This window comes from Camponotus vicinus, unplaced genomic scaffold, assembly GCF_025532165.1.
Source record: "Camponotus vicinus isolate PSW18456_S1 unplaced genomic scaffold, iyCamVici1.0 SCAF_4, whole genome shotgun sequence".
Classification (NCBI taxonomy): domain Eukaryota; kingdom Metazoa; phylum Arthropoda; class Insecta; order Hymenoptera; family Formicidae; genus Camponotus; species Camponotus vicinus.
Window position 1 is genome coordinate 17,286,799 of NW_028141976.1, and position 21,892 is coordinate 17,308,690.

Sequence of the window (21,892 nt, forward strand, 5' to 3'; positions counted from 1 at the left end):
CAGCCACTCTGCGCATGTCATTCTCTCCTCACGAACGGACTTCGGACGGTTCCGTATTTAAGGTCATCGCACACACAAAAATTCCGTTAGACGCATAAACGAGATCGACCAATCCCAATCGAGTATTAGGCTACGGAGAAGTTACAGAGAGCCCGATACTCGATTGGGATTGGTCGATTTTATTATGCTTATGTCCTCATGGAATTTTGTGTGCGATGGCCCTTACTGATGATAGACAGTGCGTACGTGTGCGTTTTTACGTGAATTCAGTATCAAAGCATACGTACGGATGATGATCTCATGTTGATCGACGGTTTTTTTTTACGATTTTGAACCCAACGAGACAAAACGTCACGAGTCACGATGTTTTTTCTTCACTGACGCATTCGTGTACCGTGAAATTCTTTAGTATCGATGCTGTTTATAGCGATCGATGGGAGACACGCGTAGATAGATTCATAGTATATGCAATAATACAGAGATAAATATTCCTTATATCATGTTTATAAAATGAAGATAGGTGCGTATATACATGCATACGCAATGTTATTACGAGCGAAAATATAATATTGTGCGCATGATCAGAACTAGACAGGCTTGTAGAGTTTCTACGGTAGGGTTCATCCGTCTGTGAAATGTCAAAATGGCGTCTTCTCAAGACGCTTGGTATCTCTCGTTGCTCGGTTTGGCCGAGAATTTTCGCACGTCAAACCCGCCAAATGTCAAATCGTGCATCCAGTGTCTGCAGGCAGTTTTCCACTTCAAGCCACCGCCGCGCGTCGAGGCGCGCACTCATCTTCAGCTCGGCAACATCCTGCTCACGCACACGAAAAACATCGATTTGGCGCGATCTCACTTAGATCAAGCGGTTAGTCGTTATTTCATTTCGCTCGCGTTGTTTCGCATATCGAGACATCGGTGTTAACTCTGCCCTTTCCTGGCCTGTTCCTCTCTCGCGATTCAAATTGTTTCCCGCAAACTATCTCTCTTTCGTTCTAACCTCTTCTCGACAACATAACAAATATATAAATAATATATAAATATAAGTGACTTGGAATATTAGCTCGATTGTATATTAATCAGCGTTAATTAGAACTGTTATCTGAGTTTAACTAATGATTTTCGTTTGTTGTTATTAGTGGCGACTGAGTCAGAACATAAATACATTCGATGATGTGAAGTTTGAGGCAGCCAGTGTAGTTGCGGAACTGTACGAACAACAGCAACAGCCAAATCTAAGTAAACCAATATTAAGGAAGGCGATAGAATTGTCTCAACACAATGTTTATTGGCATTGCAGGCTTATCTTTCAACTTGCGGTAAATTTCATAAAGATTATTTTGTATTTTTGGAAGTAATATATAAGTAAAAGTAGTGTTTTTGGAACATGATAATTTATGATACGTAGCAAATTCATGCTTCGGAGAAGGACTTTGTCGCAGCGAGCAGTCTGCTTGCAGTGGGCGTGGATTATTCTCATATAAGCAATGCCAGTTACACCAGAGTTCTCTTTCTTCTGTCTCGGTGTATGCTCCTCTTAATAGACAAAAAATTCACAGAGGTTAATCCTCTTTTAAATTCAGCGGGTCATCATGTGGAAAATTGGCAAGGTAGTCCGCATCAAAAGGAATATCTGAAAGTTTACTTTTTAGTTCTCCAAGTATGTCACTACCTCATGGCAGGTCAGGTAAGAATATATGTGTGAGCATGATTTATGTAGTAAATATATTATGCAATGCTAATTTATAATGATATATTTATGTTTTCAAATTAGGTGAAAAGTGTGAAACCTTGTTTGAAACAATTGCAACAGAGCATACAGACTATAATGTCTCCTAGTTGGCCAACTGATGATGTAGTTACAGGTTCCAATATAGGAGATATGTTTATATGGATGCCAAAAGATCATCTATATGTCTTGGTTTATTTAGTAACTGTCATGCATTCTATGCAAGCTGGATATATGGATAAAGCACAGAAATATACCGATAAAGCCCTTACTCAAATTGAAAAATTAAAAAGTAAATATGTGTTACATCTTTTGTTTCCTTGCATCAAATTAAAAAATTCGACTCAAAAAATTAAAAATTCTTATTATCTTACAGTTGTTGATAATAAGCCTATCTTGTCTGTGTTTCAATTAATGCTTTTGGAGCATATAGTTATGTGCCGGCTTGTAATGGGAAATAAGAGCGTGGCTCTCGCGGAAATTTCTCAAGCTTGTCAGCTTTGCAGGCGACAGCCTAGATTACTTCAAAGCCATAGACCACAATTACATGCATTATTAGGTTTATATGCAATGTCTATGAATTGTATGGAAGCTGCAGAGGCTCAATTTAATGCTGCACTTAGAGTAAGAAAATTATATAACTATAGCCTCTATCTTTAATTAGTTATATAAATTTTAATGATTTAAATTCTTTTTCTATTCAAAACTGACACTATATTTTTTTTGCTGTCGACAATTTTAAGTTAGGTTGATAAAGTATTCATATCTGTATTTAATGGCATAGATGTAAGATCATTTTACTCTCATTTTAGACATCACAAGAGAGGGAACTCTGGACATTCGCGAATTTAAATTTAGCAATAGTATATCTCAGAACAAAAAGAGACGCCGAATTAGGAGCATTATTAGAAAGGATAAATCCAGAATCTCTACCATCACATTCTCATTCTTTGAGGGCAGCTGCATATTATGTACAAGGACTTCAAGCTTTCTTTGGTGCTAGATATAATGAAGCAAAGTAAGATTTTTTCAAAATTTATTTTCATGTATCTTATAGATGATATATATAAAAATTTAATTTCTTGCAAAATAAAGATCTGGTTCTCAATATGTAAAACAATTCCATACATCAATATGTAAATGTGATTTTTAGGCGATATCTTAGAGAAACATTAAAAATGGCAAATTCGGAAGACTTGAATAGACTCACTTCGTGTAGTCTTGTGCTTTTGGGACATATATTTCTTTCATTGGGAAATAGTAGAGAATCAATGAATATGGTCACACCTGCAATGCAGTTAGCATCTAAAATACCTGATGTACATGTACAATTGTGGGCTACTGCCATTCTTAAAGGTATGCACTTGTATGTTTTGCACATTGAAACATAATTTAATATTTCTTGATTAGTTATACATACATAATTGATATTACAGATTTGTATAGAATTTGCGGTGATCCTACTCGTGAAAACGAAGCGTATCAAATGCATTGTACATTTTCCCAAACCCTTTTGAAAGACCATTTTCAGAGTACTCAAATGAGTGAGCACTCACTTATTCATTGGACAGATGGTCCAGTGCCTGCGTTACCAATCAATCCACCACCATCTACGTCTCAAGCAATTCTCTAATAACATAAAAAGATATTTAAGTGTGTCTATTTACTTAAACTGTTCAGATTATCTGCTGAAGTCGTATATATTTGTATTACTTATTTATTGGGTTGTAAAGTGTGAAATTCGTTTCAGCATCATTCAATACCAGATATTAAGACAATTATAATTGGTAATATTTTCGAGAAAATTGGATTTAATTGTGAATGATGAAGAAATGAAAGAATATTGGATATTGGATGTAATATCCATTTTTTTAAATATGATTTTTGCAAGAACATGTGACAACTAGTAAGTTGTAGCTACGGAGCTTGTGTGATAATGTTTATAATAGTATTTGAGTCATCAAAATTATATGGCAGGGACTGATTATTATATTTAGATCATTGGTATGTTTTGTTTACTTCAAGTTTGTATAATTTAATTTTTACACATTTTTTTTTAATGGAATTATATTCTCTATAAGAGGGATACAAGTAATGAATCATCATACAAATCAGATGTGTTTTTAAAATTATATGGCTCGTTCTGCCGCACAATGTGTTTAAATAAGATTTGTACTGCACATATAAAAAGTATAGATCACACAAAAATATAGAATAAAAACTTTTATTTTTGTTGAAAAGCTTCATCAATTCCATATTTCAGACTTTAATATGGTCTTGCAAAATTTTCTCTACACAATGTCAATCTAATGTGTTTAGCATATTAGAATTATAGTAAATAAAAATTAATATATTAAGTTTTCAAACTGAAGAAATATATATATATATATATATATATATATATATAACAATTTAAAAGTGATTGTGTTTCTTCTAGCAAGACTTCATCATTTTTTACAATCATAATTCATATAAATTTAAAAAAATTGTATATATATATATATATATATATATATATATATATAGACACACACACACACATATATATATATTTTTTTCTTTTTTAATTTATATAATGTTATTGTCGTAAAAATGAGAAAATCTTTTATTAGAAGAAACAAACAAACTTGTAAATTGTCAAATTGAGTAAAGGCGATGAGGAACAAGTATCAAAATTTAGATTAATTTTGTATATATTGGATTATAACACTTTTATATATATTATATACACATACACACAAGGAGGATGAAACTGAATTAACTTTTTTAGGTTTGATAAATTATCTGAATTAATTATTAGAATGATTTTACTGGTTTTTTATCATACATTTTCTTTTTTTAATGACCAAAGTAAACATTAATAATTTGGCTGTGGACACAACAACAGAATGACAGCATGTTTATTAAATGGTATGATAAAAGATGATAGGTACAAAAATTTGCAAATTAATTGATAAAGCAATTTTTTTACCTATTATATATCTAAGATATTTCAGTATATATGTATTTTTATTAAAATTATATATATAAATTATATATATTGTATGAATATATAATAAAAATATAATTGTTATTAGTACTAGTTACAGTAAATAAAAAAGAGGCCTTAGAAAAATGTAATTTAAACTGCAAAGAATTTTTGCTTAAAATTCTTTGCTTTGTTTAAATTACTCAGAACTATTTTGTACATATTTTTAAAAGTAAAAAAGTACATATGCAAATAATGAAAAAAAAGAATGTAATAAAATACAAATTTGTTTATTAAATATTTCACTGTTGTCGGAACATAAAGACAGTACAAATCTCATGTTTTGTAGTTTGTTTTTTTATATATTAAGTATTATATTAATAATGTGTATAAGTGCTACTGTTCAGATCATTCATATAATTAGAGTCCCTGATGTTATACATTGCTTTCTTTTAGAAAAAATAAAAGATATAAAATGATATAGAAATCTTTTTTTGACAATAAAATTTAATCATTGCATACAGGTTTAATATATGTACAGTTGTGTCTCTCTTTTTCATCATATAACATTTAAAATTATTAAAATCGCTTTGATTGCTCGTTATATAATTATGTACAATGAAATGGATATAATTAATTTTATATTATATTACTTACAAAAAAATATATATCAGACATATTAATAAAAAATTTCTAAAATCTTTAATATTTCTTTACAAATTTTATATAAATTTATAAAATTTTAGTTGAAACGCTGAAAAAAACATTTTTGAAAAATACATATGTTTTCTTCAATTTGATATAGTTTCTTTTATATTTAGCAAATTGTGATATATTTGATTTATTATATTAGATGTATCCCCTTTTTATTTACATGTCCTCCAAAGAAGAATTGGTGCAATAAGAAATATTTTTACTAAAATGTGATTTATTTTATCAACCACATTTTTGGACAATGTATAATTTTTCTATTAATTATATATATCTATTACCTTACAATTTTTAAATTATTTATACATTTATTATACACACAACTATAGATGCCACAAATATTATACATTAATTCCTGTACCAAATTTGTGTATTTCGCATACGCTTTATCTTTTTCTGTAACTGTAAGATACCATATAACAATGCTTCAGCTGTTGGGGGACAACCTGCAATATTTTTTTGAAGTTTTAATATAGTAGACAAAATAAATAATAAATAAAGAAAATAGATAGTAACTGATTAATACAACTAAGCAAATAGATATAAGTTTACCAGGTACGTAAATGTCCACAGGTATAATTCTATCGCAACCTCTAACCACAGAATAACTATAATGATAATATCCGCCTCCATTCGCGCAACTTCCCATAGAAATAACCCATCGTGGTTCAGGCATTTGATCGTAGATTTTTCTCAAGGCAGGTGCCATTTTATTCGTCAGGGTACCAGCAACTATAATAACATCTGACTGTCGAGGAGAAGCACGGAATACAACACCAAACCTGTCCATGTCATATCTAGGTGCTGCAATATGCATCATTTCTACAGCACAGCAGGCTAAACCAAAAGTCATTGGCCATATTGATCCCTTGCGGCCCCAATTTAACAGGTCGTCCACTCTAGCTAAGGCATATTCTGCCATATTATTGGGTTGAAACGGACTATAAGGCTCGACTTTAGCTTTCTCTGGCAATGGAGCCTTTGCCTTTTGCACAGATGACTCTGTAGCCATATCTTTAGTCTGAATCTTTGTAGTAGCAGCAGCATATCTTGATGATGCTACATTGTTACCCACTAGAGACACCAGTCCCTTTGGGACATTATCTGTAAAAAAAGAAATTAATGTTCATTATATGTTTACATAAATAAGTATAATAAATATAATAAATAAGTATAATAAATAAGAATAATAAATATAATAATAAATATAATAAATATGAGTTAGCTATGTTTATGAAATATAATGAAAATATTTTGACGAAAGGAATCATAACTACGCAAATAAACAAATACGCATTAAGTTTTGACATATATCAGGATGTAATCTTATGCAATAACATGGTATTAAGGCGAAAAGTGATTGAGAATTAACATTTAGGCCAAAATTGTCAATCGTTCACCATCAAAGTCAACGTGCCATTATGTTTAATGTAAGATTAAAAATACACATATTACTATTTAATAGGCGTCAGAATAGAATATAAAGATATTTAATAATTGTTAATATAATTTATAATAAAAATAAGACTCACGTGTAACAGAACGAAACATTTTCGACCTCACGTCAGAAACGTTCGCTACAGAGAGAAGAATGAGAGACGTCGAACTACGACGCCAAAATCTATGTTTTCAGTAGGTAACACATAATGGACATAATTCCGGGTTGTGTTCCATGCTACGAAATGTCGATAACACAAGTGTGTAATGCAAAATGCTTTATATTAAATAAATTTTTAATATAAATAAGTTTTGTGTGCTCTCTCTCTCTCTCTCTCTCTCTCTCTATTAATAGTATAATTAATTATTAATATATATTACCTGATATAATATATGTATGTATTAATCACACACAGAGAGACCCTGGCAAAAATGAGACGTTTGTTTGGCGTTTACATGAATGTTTGTGGAAGTTCGTCGAGAGTTTAAAAACGATTAGTAAAGAGTTTGTAGAACAAAAATTGCAACACTGCAGCGTTTAAAAGACGTTTGTACGTTATAGCGTAAACGTAAACGTTTGAAAAGTCTGAGTAAACTCTGTACACGAAGATGTATCAACGTTTACTGAACGTACTCTGAAAAATGTTACCTCAGCATTGCAAAACTTTCATGTAACATTATATAAAGAGTTTGTAGAACAAAAATTGCAACACTGCAGCGTTTGATAAGCATTCAAAACCCAACAGCGTTATGTAAGTGCTCTTACAAAGTTTGAAAAGCATATAAACTCTCAGAAAACCCTCACTCAACGGTTGTTAACGCTTTATAAAGTTTCTTATTTTCGCCAGGGGAAGACTGAGAGATGTCATGGCCTGCTTTTAGATGATCCCTGAAAGCGATACCTTCTATGGACATTGAAAACGTGGACATGAACTACAAAGCCAATGTCCATGAATGTTCTCAGAGGGTTAATATATAATGTGCACAATTTCTGGTTTTGTTCCGTGCTATGTGCACGAAATGATGCCGGTAGCACCAGTGCTTTATAACAATTAAGATACTTATGTATGTAAATTGATAGTAAATAAATTATTCAATCGCGAAAGATACTGTAATATTCAAAAATGAAATAAATATTTTTCTATATTCATTGTCATATTTATATATTTATATCTTTTTATTTACAAAACACAAAATGCCTGCTGTAGGATAAAAACATTTTTAACCGTATTTCTATAAATCTTCTTAATTAGCAGTAAACTGATCATTGATGTTTATCAATCATTTTTTTAATTATTTAAAAATTTAATTATTAATGCATATATAGAATTTGTCAAATTAATCACTGATTCTTCTGAAGTTTTTATAATTAAGACTCGAAAAATATAGATGTTGCAAAATATTTTAAGTCTCTTCCTTTATATAAAATATAAAGAATTCATATGTTCCATTTTAATATAGCTAACATTATTCTTATATATTTTTATTATAATTTTCATACCAGCATAATATTTTTATGCTTAATACTTTATATAATACAATGTACTAAATTATAAAATTTAATATAATTACAAAATAGTATTACTATTAATAAATAGGTTGTATGCATACTGTCTTTTAGTTTCTAATCATTTCCAATTACTATACGTTTCTATCCAATATATTCTTTTCTTCGAGTTCTTGGATTATTATGGTTTATTGTATTCCTTTGTGTTAACATCATAAAGATTACCATCACTTGTCATGCTTATTCCTTCCTGTGGAGTCCATTGGAATACTTTATACTTTGTTCTCAGGTATAGATATTCAAATCACTGTAGTTGCCTTTTTCTATTTTCTCGATTATTGTCTCTTTTCTTTCATTTTATTCAAAAATATTAAGATAATATAATATATATTTATATAATTTTGATATTTCTATTAGTCTGACTTTTCCCCTTCGACTTGTCCGGCATGGCTGACCCTACCGGTAACTACGGCCGATATTCATAAGTCACTCTTATATTTAAGATCGTCTTAAGTAAGTTAGAATATAACTATTTTACTAACTAAACGGAACCTTAAAAAGCAATCTAAGATCATACTTAAAATGATCTTAAATATAAGAATAATCTATATGAATATTGGCGTACATTACCCCGGCATAATCTCAGGTTCACGAGAGTACTCAAACCTCCCCACCTGGCAAATGCCTTCGTTAAGGTAGAGAAACATCGAGGAGGAAAATTTTATTTTTATTTCTTTTTTATTTTATTTTTATTTTCTTTTAATACAGAGTTTCCAAACAGAAAATATAATACACATAAAATATATATTACATAATTATAATATATGCAACGTAAATTACAATTAATTTGCAATTACATAAAAAACACATTACAAAATAAATTACAAATTAAATTATTAACTAATATAAAAAATATTAACATAAACATATTAACATAAACATATTAAATTATTAATTAACATAAAAATAATTACATTACAAATATATATAATACAAAATATATGACAAAATGTAATACAAATTTAATATAAAATATAATTCGAAATTTAATACAAAATAATTTATTACATGGAATAATTTATTACACGAAAATGTCCAAAATATACGTATAATATAAAATTTATTAAAAATTTCTACATAGTCCAAACAAGACTGTTTAACGATGATGAATTACGCGACATTTATTATTAATAATAGATATGCAATAATAGAATTTAATAAGTTTTATATAACGTAAATAATCGTGATCAAAAGTCAATAATAAAATTATTGATCGTTTCTTCGATTGTAAAAGAAAGTATTTGCATTACTGGCACATTTTGTATAGATTATCAAAGGAAATATTCAAAATGAAAAGATAGAATAAACTTTGAAATCAACAATTAAATTACTAAATAAATTGCGATTTAAAATTCGCGAGAAAACGCGACGAATAAATAAATCGACAATAATCGGAATATTCGATTGCGAAATACGCATAATTTTTATAATATGATAATCGAAACCATCAATAGACACGCGTGCGATATAATTATTATCACACAAATGATGACAGACGAAGATATTTTGGCAAACATTTGTGATCCGTATTGTTTATGAACATAAAATTCACTGTCCGATTTATTTGCGATTAATACGCGACTTTATACGAATTTCACGATTGAGAATAAAATACATATCCAATTTCGCGCATGATTATCTGAATAAGATGAAATGAGCTCTATAAGCTTTAAAATATAATTAAAAATCGCGTTGTGGCCACGTTTAATAGAAAATAACGGAACGAATGATTTTCAAAGTCCCTCTAATAATCGATGATTTAAATTGTAAAGAATCACGTTTAAAACAGTCATTAATAAAGTTATCGATCGTCTTTTAAATTATAGAAGAAAATATTTGCACTACCAGCATTTTGAACGAACTATTAAAAACAATATTCAGAGACGTGGAAAGATAAACAAAGCTTCAATGTATAAGTCAACGATTAAATTATAAGATAAATCGCGATTTAAAATTCCCGAAAAAACGCGACGAATAAATAAATCGATAATATTCGGAATATTCTATTGTGATATGTATACCTTTTATAATATAATAATCGAAGCGCCTCAATAGACATTATAATCGCGCGCAATATAATTATCACATAAATGCGAAGATATTTTGACAGACAATTTGATGTCTGTAATATTTACGAATACAGTACTCACTGTCCGAGTCAACTGCGAATCTTTATAAGATAAATCGCGACTCGAATTCACGAGAAAACGCGACGAATAAATAAGTCCATAATATGCGAAATATTTGATCGCGATACGTATAATTTTTATAATATAATAATCGAAGCTCTCAATAGACACGTGCGCAATATAATTATTATCACGCAAATATAGAAAATCGAAAATATTTGGACAAACATTTGAGGTCTGTAATGTTTGTGAGTGCAATTCACCGACCGATTTACTTGCGAATTTTTATAAGATAAATCGTGATTTAAAATTCGTGATAAAACGCGACCAATAAATAAATCGATAATATTCAAAATATTCAATTGCACATACGCGAGTGACATACCATTAATCCGATAAAAAGAGGAGCGATCTTAAAAATGGAGAACGATTAACATCTTGTTTCTACATCAGATTTCGCAAGATCAATCTGCGAAGAAAAGTTAAGTGAACCATTGAACGTCGAAAACTTCACTGTAGGAGGAAACGAATCCTGGATCTTCCGGACTATTCCCGATAGCAATGACTTCAGTAATAAATCAACGACAATTATCCCTCGTCATTATCTTCAATTTACGAAATTGATATGCACATCAGAAAACATGTTCTTCCATTATTAAGAAATATATTTCTTTATTGAAAATTAAATGGATATAACGACCTTTTTTTATTGAAATGTGATTACGAACGATTACATTTATAAATAATAAAATACATGCATTATTGGAGTTTGTGTTAAATGTGCGAATACATATAATTTGAGGTACCGTTCGCGCGCGCGAGACAAATCGAATCCGATAACAGCAAGATATAAAAAAATTTCAATTCGAACAGTGTGCAAAATAAAATTAATCAAATAATTTTAAACAATTAATTCTGGATTAATTCTCTAGATTCTTATTCTTATAACGTTTAAATTACTAATTCTTTTTTCTTTTAATCAATCAAAGCTTTCTGACTCTGCTAATGGCTAATAGTTACACGGTTTATATAAATTGTCGATCTTGTAATTACTTCATATGACGCAAATTTTGCTTATTAAGCAAAATAGCAAAAAAATTACACATGTGCGTCATATGAAGTAGATACAAGATTATACGATAATTATTATATCTTACTGATATAGGGGTATCCATTCGATTTGTCTCGAAATTTTTAAGTATGAAGTAGATATAAGATTATACGATAATTATTATATCTTACTGATATAGGGGTATCCATTCGATTTGTCTCGAAATTTTTAAGTATTCGCACATTTTATGTAACATTCATGTATAATTTCGCGTATATATAATATATAACATTAAAAATTATAAAAATATTTTGGATACGTGAATTTGTGCATGTATTTTATTATACATATATATAAAATGGTATATACCTAAAAACTAATATTTCAAAATGGTGATGGATGTCCAATACCTGCAAATAGTTTCTTAAAAGAAACTAAAAATTAATGTTAATATCCCCAGCACCTAGAAATAATTTTTCAAAAGAGGCAAATTATATTAATTAAAAATATATTCGTTCGTAATCATTTTTATCAAAAAATTTATACAATATGAATTATACAATATTAATTACAATATTAATTACAATATGATTTATACAATATTAATTACAATATAAAATTACTTGAAAAATTAAAATTTATACACAACGCTATATCCATATTTAATCTACTATTAAATCTTTCTGGCATTATATATATATATATATATATATATATATATATATATATATATAGACAATAATAATACCAATCCTAATAATGATAAAACATTTTTAACGAAGAAAAGAAAAGATATATTTCTCTCATCTAAATATATATTATTTAAATTAATGCGACGTTAAAGAAGCGTATCGTCGTTGAATTACTATCGAAATCATTGCTTTCGGAAATTGCCAGGAAAACCTGGGATTAGTTCCTTCAATCTTACAATAAAAATTCCCAATTTTCGACAGGGCACCGAACTAGACGTCGCGAATGGATCTCACAAAAACCGATGAGAAATAATTCTCTATGATGAAAATCGTTTCGACTCCTCGGCGGTACGAGCCACGCAACTTTTATTAATGTTTATTTAACGAAAAGAACATCGATAACTCTTTTATTAAAACGACAATCTCGTCTAAAAAGAACGCGAAAAAGAATGCGGAAAAAACACGGTGTTTTTCCCAACCATAATTTATTAATTTATTTATGAATATTTTCCGATACGAAATTCGTAAATACAAATATAACTGAAAAAAACAAATTATTAAATTCATAATAATTAACTCGCGATCCTATAATATCGAAGGTGACGCGAAGAGAACGCGGAAAGAACACGGTATTTTCGCAATCATAATTTAATAATTTATTTTAAGAATGTTCAGTTCCACGCGATATGGAACTCATAAATAGATAAATCTAACGGAAAGCATATCATTAAATTTATAATAATTGACTCGCGATTCTGCATTTTATATAAAAATTTTCCGAATTTATTAATGACTCTTTGATATGAAAATATAAACAGTTACTCTTTTACGAATATTTTAAAAAAATATATACTATAGAAACAAATATGTTAATTTAACGAATTAATATTATACGTATACTTACGTATAATCTTGTATCTACTTCATATGACGCACATGTGTAATTTTTTTGCTATTTTGCTTAATAAGCAAAATTTGCGTCATATGAAGTAATTACAAGATCGACAATTTATATAAACCGTGTAACTATTAGCCATTAGCAGAGTCAGAAAGCTTTGATTGAAGTTTCATTCAGATTGTGAAAGGAATTGATATATTAATCACAAAGCATTTATATATTATTATATATCAACACAGGAAAGTTTTGGACATTATAATCAGGTAAATAAAATAAATCGTATCATATTCATATTTAATTAGTTTGGTTTTATGCTATAAATAAATGAAATTTAAAAAAGTTATGAAAATTTGACAAAAGTTATAAAAATTTAAGACTGTCTTCAGTTGTCTTTAAGAAAAATTTTATTAGCAAAAACTTCTTTTTTTAAAATGAAGCTATGTATATAAAATTTTTTATAAAAACAAAAGAAAAAACTTTCCTCAGCTTTTATTTAATTATTCATAAATTGATATATTGTTCGTAAAAATATCTGTAAAATCTGTAAAAATATATATAACGAATAAATATATAAAACAAAAATTGATTAGGAAAATTTATAAAGATACTTTTCTTCAATATGAATTTTTGAGTACTGGTATTCATGCGATAAAGACTATATTATATAAATTACATCACTCTCTTTTAATTTTAAAAATTAACGAACTCAAATTAATTCCGAAAACCGGTCACCTCCGATTTTGATGAAACTTTGTGAAAAGCTTCCTTCCAACTTGAAATAGAAGCCTGTAAAAAGAATTTTGACGACTCCTATAAGAAAGTTATTTTTTAACAAATTTAACAGAAGATAATTGGATAATATAGAGTGTGGTGAGGGATAAAGTTCCGAAAACCGGTCACCTCCGATTTGAGTCAAATTTTGTAAATAAGTTCCTTTTAGGTACAAAAGAAGTATACGAGAAGGATTTTTGACTCGAAAATTAAGGCACTTTTTAAGCCCTTTTTCATAAAAGTGAATATTACCTTTAGACAGCTTGTTTGAAACGGTAAATATCTAGAAAAACGGCAACCTCACCAATGATCTTGGCCTTGATATATTCCAATTATCCTGAAAGAATTATGCAGAAACTCGCATACATATTAGAAGTTTAATTTATTCTAAATAAATAATTCATAAGTGTTATCGTCAAGCAGATATAAATGGCAGTCGGAGATAATTTATATTTCTACTAACAATAAGTTAAGATCTTTTTATATGATCCTCAGATCTTTTTTTTATGTGATACTTATTTCTAAATCTTCGATTTATATAATATATTTACGATCGAGCATTTGTATAAACATTTGAAGAGGACACTTGTAATATTATACAATTCATGGTTCAAAGTCTTCGCTCTTTGCAATAGTCAAACTACTTGCTAGTTTATAAGATATACTTAATACTAATGACAGAGAAAAATATTTCTTTGGATTTAACAAATTTTGCTGAAATCAAATAAATTTAATTATTAGAATAGTCCAACCAAACTAATATTCGATTTAACAAACGATTGTTTGACTTTCAAATAACGTATATGTTTATTTTAAATAAAATTTTGTATTGAAGAATTTTACTTTTTCTTTGACTTTAACAATTATATTAACTCACACAACATCAAATCGTTTAAAAGTTTTTTCTATCTAATTTCAAATAATCTGTTTAATATTCTGAATCCCAACAAAGAATCCAGATTATTAAATAAATTATTTTAAATTCAGTTTGAAATTAAACCTGATAAACAGTGATGTCAGAAAGAGGGTGCGGCTCACATGCACATGATCAGAGAACCTGCGTATGAGCAGCGTCCTCTTTCTCGCACTACTGCTAAGAGAAAAAAAATATATTTTAGATCTTATGTACTAGTTACTAGTCCTTTATATACATTTCATGATAAATATTGAATACAAAAAAAGTTAAGAGTGGTATCGTCGCGCAGCGGCAAGCGAAGAAACATATGCCACATACAATTAGCCATTCCAAATATTAAGTTAATTGAAATAAACAACACTCTTATTTGAATCAGTATTATTTCAAATAATCGTCATTTTTCCGTTAAACAATATAAATTAATGCAACGAAGCAATCAAATTTTTATTCCAATAAATAATGTTTTGTATATAATAATTTTTTCTTTAGCAAAACAAATATAAGTCAAACAAACAGATATACTAAATGTAGAGAAACGTTTCTCTCTGTGATAAAAAGCTAATTTTGAAGTTATGTAAAATAATATATTTTTAAATATCAAATCTCACAAGAACTAGTATTCTAAAATATTCGCGTATACAGGGTGTCCCTGAATGGTCTGTACAAACTTTGTGAATAAGTTCCAGGGACCTAAACAAGCAGAAAATGTCCCATGAACATGGGGTCGGAAACGCTTGCTTCTGGAGTTACGACGGTTCGAAGTTTTCCTGCAATAGCTGGAGAAATTATCACGTCAAAGAAACCGTTTCTTATTTACATGTTTTACGCTATTTGGTGATTAAAGAAACAGTTTCTTTAACCACCAAATAGCGTAAAACATGTAAATAAACCAGCTTGAACTTCAAACAGCGCAGCTCAGCGTTTAGTTGTTTGAAAGTATCCTGCGATTGCAAAGCTCGTTTCTAGGCCTACTTTAAAAACATGAATAAATCAAATTATTCCTTTGATAAACTGGCGGATATCCATCTGGTGTATGGCCGTGCCGGTGGAAATGGACGGTTCGCCAGACAATGCGGCGACGTGCGCAGGCTTCCTTGGAATCTAACAGAGGCCATTTCAAGCATTTGCTATAGCAAGTGTACTGTCCTGTTATGTTGTATGTGGCAAAACCGAGGAAATAAATAAACACAGTTTTGTAACACCTATGCGATTTGACGTGATAATTTCTCCAGCTATTGCAGGAAAACTTCGAACCGTCGTAACTCCAGAAGCAAGCGTTTCCGACCCCATGTTTATGGGACATTTTCTGCTTGTTTAGGTCCCTGGAACTTATTCACAAAGTTTGTACAGACCATTCAGGGACACCTTGTATATTGTCCTTTCTTATAAACATAATATTGAAATTTTTCTAAGAGACAGAAAGAGAGAGAAAAGCAATTCTCATGTTTCATCTCACCGACTTCACGATTCCTTTCTTTTGCGAAGTTATGAAAAAATATAAGAAGACAGCGATCGTTTAATTGATAATAAAGCTCAATACATATCGACAAAAAAATATTTTTGCTCTACTATTTTTTTTAATAAACTTAGGTTTTTATGAAATCATTATTAACTGATTAATTCACTTTCATTCTCCAGTCTCAAAATCGCATTCGGTTCCGTCCCGTGTAAAAGAAATTAAATTCTTATCGAAAAGAGACCATTGAACAAACATTCGAATAAATAAATAGCGATTCTAAACGGCCTTTTTCTTGTTTTTCAAGCCTTACGGTTCGTTCGATCCGAGTTACTCGTCACTCTCTGACCACGTGATTTCGAGAATACAATTGTTACGCTCTTCGTTCAACCCATCCTGCTCCTAGTCTGAACATTTATATATTAAAATATATAATATATATTATTAATATCTAAAATATATATATATATATATATATATATATATTATTAATATTATTATAACTAGTAATATATATACATATATAATGTATATTATTATTACTAACTTTTCAGATAATTATGATGAACATATATGACGGCATGCACTTGCTAGCAGAAATACTATTTATTATTTTAAAAGTTTTTTATTTCATTTGCGAGAGCATATTCACAACATTCATTCCAATGACAAAAAAGAGCGTAGCTAATGAAATTGTTTTGGTGCGTATGAAATTCATAATATATACATAGATATAAAAATATGCTTTTTTTGTATAGGTAATATAATATTCAGTTTATAAAATTAAAATTAACAATACATATAGATATGTTAATAGATTCATTTTTATTAAAAAACATTATTTTACTTTATAGATTATTCTATCAATTAAACACATAAACGTTTTCTTATTTCGCTCCAAACTATTTCAAATATTATTTAGACTACTTTATTATTAAATTTTTCCTATTCCGAACCAAAAAATATTAAAAATGAAACAAAATTTACTACGTTTTCGTTTATTTTAAAATATAATATAGTTTTTTAAAATATAAATATTATATAAATATTATTTTAAAATATTGTTCGATAACAAAATTATTTAATTATATATATTCTAAATTGGGTAAAAATTTGTAAACTATAAAATATATGATAATATATAATTCACGTGATGCAGACTAGTACTTAATATATATACTGTGACAGGTAACAGGTGCGGGTCACGGTATCGGGAAGGAATTGGCGATTGGTTATGCATCATTAGGAGCAACGGTGGTATGTTGGGATATCAATGAAGAAACCAATAAACAAACGATGAACGAGATTAAAATGATGGGGAAAAATGCTGTATACGCATATCAGTAAATCTATATTATTTAATTTTATATAATAAAAACCGATTTGAATAATTTACGCGTATACAATTAATCACATAAATCTAACTATTGTCAACGCTGATTAAAAATTTTATTGGGATTTTTATAGGTGCAACGTAACAGATAGGGAAGAAGTCTTTAAGGTAGCTAAAAATGTGAGAGAAGAAGTCGGCGATGTTACAATTTTAGTCAATAATGCCGGTGCAGTATATATTAAAAAACTTCTAGATCAAAGCGCCGATGAAATTGTACGAATTATAAATATCAATTTAATATCGCATTATTGGGCAAGTGACATATTTGAGATACACATACGTAGTAGTTACGAGATAAATATATATAAAATAATTGACAATATATAATTTACATTATTCTTAGAAACAGATATTAAAATTAATTTATTATTGAAATATTCCCAATTAATATAAATTTAAGATACTGACAAATACACGTAACATGCTTCCGCAAATTCTCAATAGAATCATTTTTAGATGTTGCAAGCGTTTCTACCAAATATGATTAAAAAAAATCACGGTCACATTGTAGCAATCTCATCAATAACAGCATTTTTAGCCGGTGCACATGGTACGATTTATTGCCCCACAAAATCCGCAGTCAAAGGTATATATATATATTATAATTCAATCTTATTATAATCTTAGGGTCATTTGTAGCGTATGATTACACAGGCCTGCGAAATTTTAGATTTGGTTAGTTACAAAAAACAGAGTAGGTGAATCTGATATAATTTTTGATGTTGAAAACGAATCTGGCCTCAAAATTTCCTCAGCACGTCAGGTTATTCAGTAATTTGTGGTTAAATAGTCCAAAAATGGCTATTTCGGTAAATTTTATGAATCTATTATTAGGAAATCTAATTTTTTTTAATATTTCTGCCAATGGCATCGTATAGTATTAACCTTCGTCTTTCAAATCCATTTTCGATTGCTGCCGCACGATTTTTTTTCGCTGAGATATACAAGTTATAGACTGGTCACTGCATAGTGATCCAATAAGCCATTTCAATTCAATCGTGTTATCTCTCTGTCTTATCACGAATCAAAATTTAGGTAAAAACATAAATTTTTGAATGCCGCCTGTCATTTTTTGAAATAAAAAATGGCGCATCCAATATGACGGACAGAATCACAATAAAAAGGTATAAAATTTAGAAAAATTTAAATCAAAATGTGTAATAACTGTGTCAGACATATTTTTATAGGACTTTTTTGGACAACCGAACCTGACATATATAAACCTTTTCAAATTTTAAGATGGTGGATCTGCCATATTTTGATGCCTATGTATATATAAATTTTCTTTAACGTAAATTTTCTTATAACTTCATACTTGTTCATATTTCAGCGAAAAAAAATCGTGCGGCGATAATCGAAAATGGATTTGAAAGGTGAAGACTAATACTATACGATGCCATTGGTATATATATTTCAAAAAATTAGGCTTTTCCATAATAAGTTCACGAAATTTGCCGAAATTGTCATTTTTGGACTATTTAACTATAAATTACTCGGAAACCTGACGTGCTAGAGAAATTCTGCGGCCAGATTTGTTTTCAGTTCAACAAATCTATCAGATTTATCTGCTCTGCTCTTTATAACTGATCCTCGCAGGCCTGTGTTATTAATATTTACTGTAAAATGATGAATATGCATATGTGTGTATATATATTTTATATATATACAATTATAATATAAATACAATTACAAAGTATATCTAACATTCTCTTCGTGTGCGTATTACAGCACTTATGGAAGCTATCAGTGATGAATTGCGTATACATAGCAAAGGAAAATCTTTGATTAAATTCACTACTATTTATCCGTATTTTGTATCGACTGGATTGGTCAAAAAGCTAAGAATAAGGTATGTTTAACAATATAAAATTAATGAATTATAATTAATATTTCTTAATAGAGATATTGTAATTGTTTATAAAATTCTAATTTTATTCACATATTTTGTAAATTAGTATGTTCAATAAAATAAAAATATTTTTTATTCATAGATTTTACATTACACATATATATCTAAAATGTTATTTATTAAAGTAATAAGATATTTTTGTAATAAGATATTTTTATCATTGCTGATAAATTTTGTTTGTTAATAATAGATTTTCAAATATAATGAGAGAACTTAAACCACAGAAAGTAGCTTTATTAACCATTGACGCGCAAAGAAAAAATTTGGAAGAAAGAAGTATACCTTCATATTGTTTGCCGATGTTATATTTGATAAGGTAAATCACTCAAATAGAAATTCCATCGTTAAATACACATAATATATTTTCAAATCACATAATATATTTTCAAATAATATATACTCTAATAAACTATCTATATACTGAGTAAATTATACATATACTAACTATATACTCTAATAAACTGCAAAGCGATTTATAAGTCACTAATAAATACGAATGCTATTTTATTGCTTTTACTAATTTAACTCTTTTACATTATTCCTTTACATTCTCTACAATAAAAATAATATTTTTATTTCAGATTTTTACCCAGCAAAGCAATCAATTGTATATATGATTTCATTGATGTCAGCGTTGACGTAGATGATTAAAAAATATAGATAAATACGAACTCATGTACATCATTATATACAGGGTGGCCCACGTAAAGTGTTACAAATTTATATCTCGGAAACGAACCAATTTAGAGAAAAATGTTTCAGACAAAAGTTGTATGGTTTCAAGGGGGACCTAAGATGGTGCCATTAGTTTGACCTTGAAGAGTCACCCGAAGGTCACGTGAAGGTTACTTACAAATGGGACACCCTATATGCTTTTGCATATTCTTGTAGCTCATCTCGAGAGCTTTCCAAAACACTATAATTAAGTTAGTTTTCATTAAGTACTTTCCGAGTTATGAGGCTTGCAATCATTTCTTAATTTTACATAAAAAATGTAATTTGCAATTATCAATTACATTTTTTTTTTCGAAACAATTATGAGTTTTCTTTACAACAATTGATTCCTCTCATTATTTTGTACATAAGAGTATTAAGGTAAGATAACCGAAAAATGAATATTTTACAAGATATTTTACGGTTTATGTAAAATAAAGAAATGATTTCAAGCCTCATAACTCGGAAAGTACTTAATGAAAACTAACTTAATTATAGTGTTTTGGAAAGCTCTCGAGATGAGCTATAAGAATATGCAAAAGCATATAGGATGTCCCATTTAAAAAGTTGTAGGTGACCTTCACATGACCTTCAGGTGACTCTTCAAGGTCAAACTAATGGCACCGTCTTAGGTCCCCCTTGAAACCAACTTGATACAACTTTTGTCTGATGAACATTTTTCTCTAAATTGCTTCGTTTCCGAGATATAAATTTGTAACACTTTACGTGGGCCACTCTGTATGTATATATATATATATATATATATATATATATATATATATATATATATATATATATATGTGTGTCAAATGTATATTTTGGGACACCCTATTTTTTTAATTGTAAACCATGTTAGATAAACTACCAAACTTGGAATAATTGTTATTTTTTTAAATAAAACAATATTTTGAATGTTAAAACATTTTTTATACTTAATGTTTACTACAAGGATTCATGAATAAAATGTATTTTCCTAGGACATGTCCTCGAATTATACTTTAAACATATTATTTCGCAATTAAAGTGAGATGTCCCAAAATAATACGTTCAAATTTTACGTTGTTTATATATCATGAACTTACTTCGAAGTCATCTTTTATATAATTTATGTATATTTTGAGGACATATGAAATAACTTTAAAGAATACTTTAAATTATATTTTTCAAATATATTTTCTAATTGTTTTCGAATTACATACGTAAATAGATTTACTTTATTCCCCGCAAGGTTACAAGATTGCATATATATAAATTTCTTCCCTAACAAATCCAAAATATTTTTTATACTTAACGCGTTTACTACAAAGACTCATATGAATAAAATATATTTTCCTAGAACATATATGTTCTAGAATTATACTTTAAATATATTATTTAGCAATTAAATTTTATTTGGTTGAATACCAGTTTCTTAATGCTGATGAATTTTCATTGCAAGCAAGTGAGAATCACGTTTGTATCAGCACGTTGTTTTTGGATGCACTGTAAACATTATATGAACAGAGTAAGAAACATTATAAAAGTATATATATTACAGTTTTTAGAAAAAAT

General features: G+C 28.6%; 3 protein-coding genes across 4 annotated transcripts; 2 read left to right on the forward strand and 1 right to left on the reverse strand.

Moving 5' to 3' along the window:
• The first annotated feature begins 176 nt into the window (after positions 1 to 176).
• On the forward strand, positions 177 to 5,681 carry Mau2 (Mau2 sister chromatid cohesion factor). Of its 2 annotated transcripts, XM_083098423.1 has the most exons (9): positions 177 to 520; positions 586 to 868; positions 1,140 to 1,319; positions 1,409 to 1,687; positions 1,775 to 2,021; positions 2,106 to 2,353; positions 2,542 to 2,747; positions 2,883 to 3,085; positions 3,166 to 5,681. In XM_083098423.1, exons 2-9 carry the CDS (start codon positions 644 to 646, stop codon positions 3,360 to 3,362), a joined length of 1,785 nt encoding a protein of 594 aa, XP_082954549.1. In that variant the 5' UTR covers positions 177 to 520; positions 586 to 643; the 3' UTR covers positions 3,363 to 5,681. The 2 variants fall into 2 exon arrangements, with proteins under 2 accessions (XP_082954549.1, XP_082954548.1); XM_083098422.1 differs by having other exon boundaries at positions 177 to 868.
• LOC145971113 (NADH-quinone oxidoreductase subunit B 2) lies at positions 4,972 to 7,083 on the reverse strand. The gene is made up of 3 exons (XM_083098426.1): positions 6,941 to 7,083; positions 5,961 to 6,512; positions 4,972 to 5,854 (listed from the first exon to the last, which is right to left on the reverse strand). Exons 1-3 carry the CDS (start codon positions 6,957 to 6,959, stop codon positions 5,757 to 5,759), a joined length of 669 nt encoding a protein of 222 aa, XP_082954552.1. The 5' UTR covers positions 6,960 to 7,083; the 3' UTR covers positions 4,972 to 5,756.
• Positions 7,084 to 13,323: 6,240 nt separating this feature from the next.
• LOC145971161 (17-beta-hydroxysteroid dehydrogenase 13-like) lies at positions 13,324 to 21,535 on the forward strand. The gene is made up of 8 exons (XM_083098535.1): positions 13,324 to 13,445; positions 16,880 to 17,026; positions 17,514 to 17,668; positions 17,793 to 17,970; positions 18,175 to 18,304; positions 19,447 to 19,567; positions 19,818 to 19,943; positions 20,209 to 21,535. The coding sequence occupies exons 2-8, from the start codon at positions 16,886 to 16,888 to the stop codon at positions 20,276 to 20,278; spliced, it is 921 nt and encodes a 306-aa protein (XP_082954661.1). The 5' UTR covers positions 13,324 to 13,445; positions 16,880 to 16,885; the 3' UTR covers positions 20,279 to 21,535.
• The last annotated feature ends 357 nt before the right edge of the window (positions 21,536 to 21,892 follow it).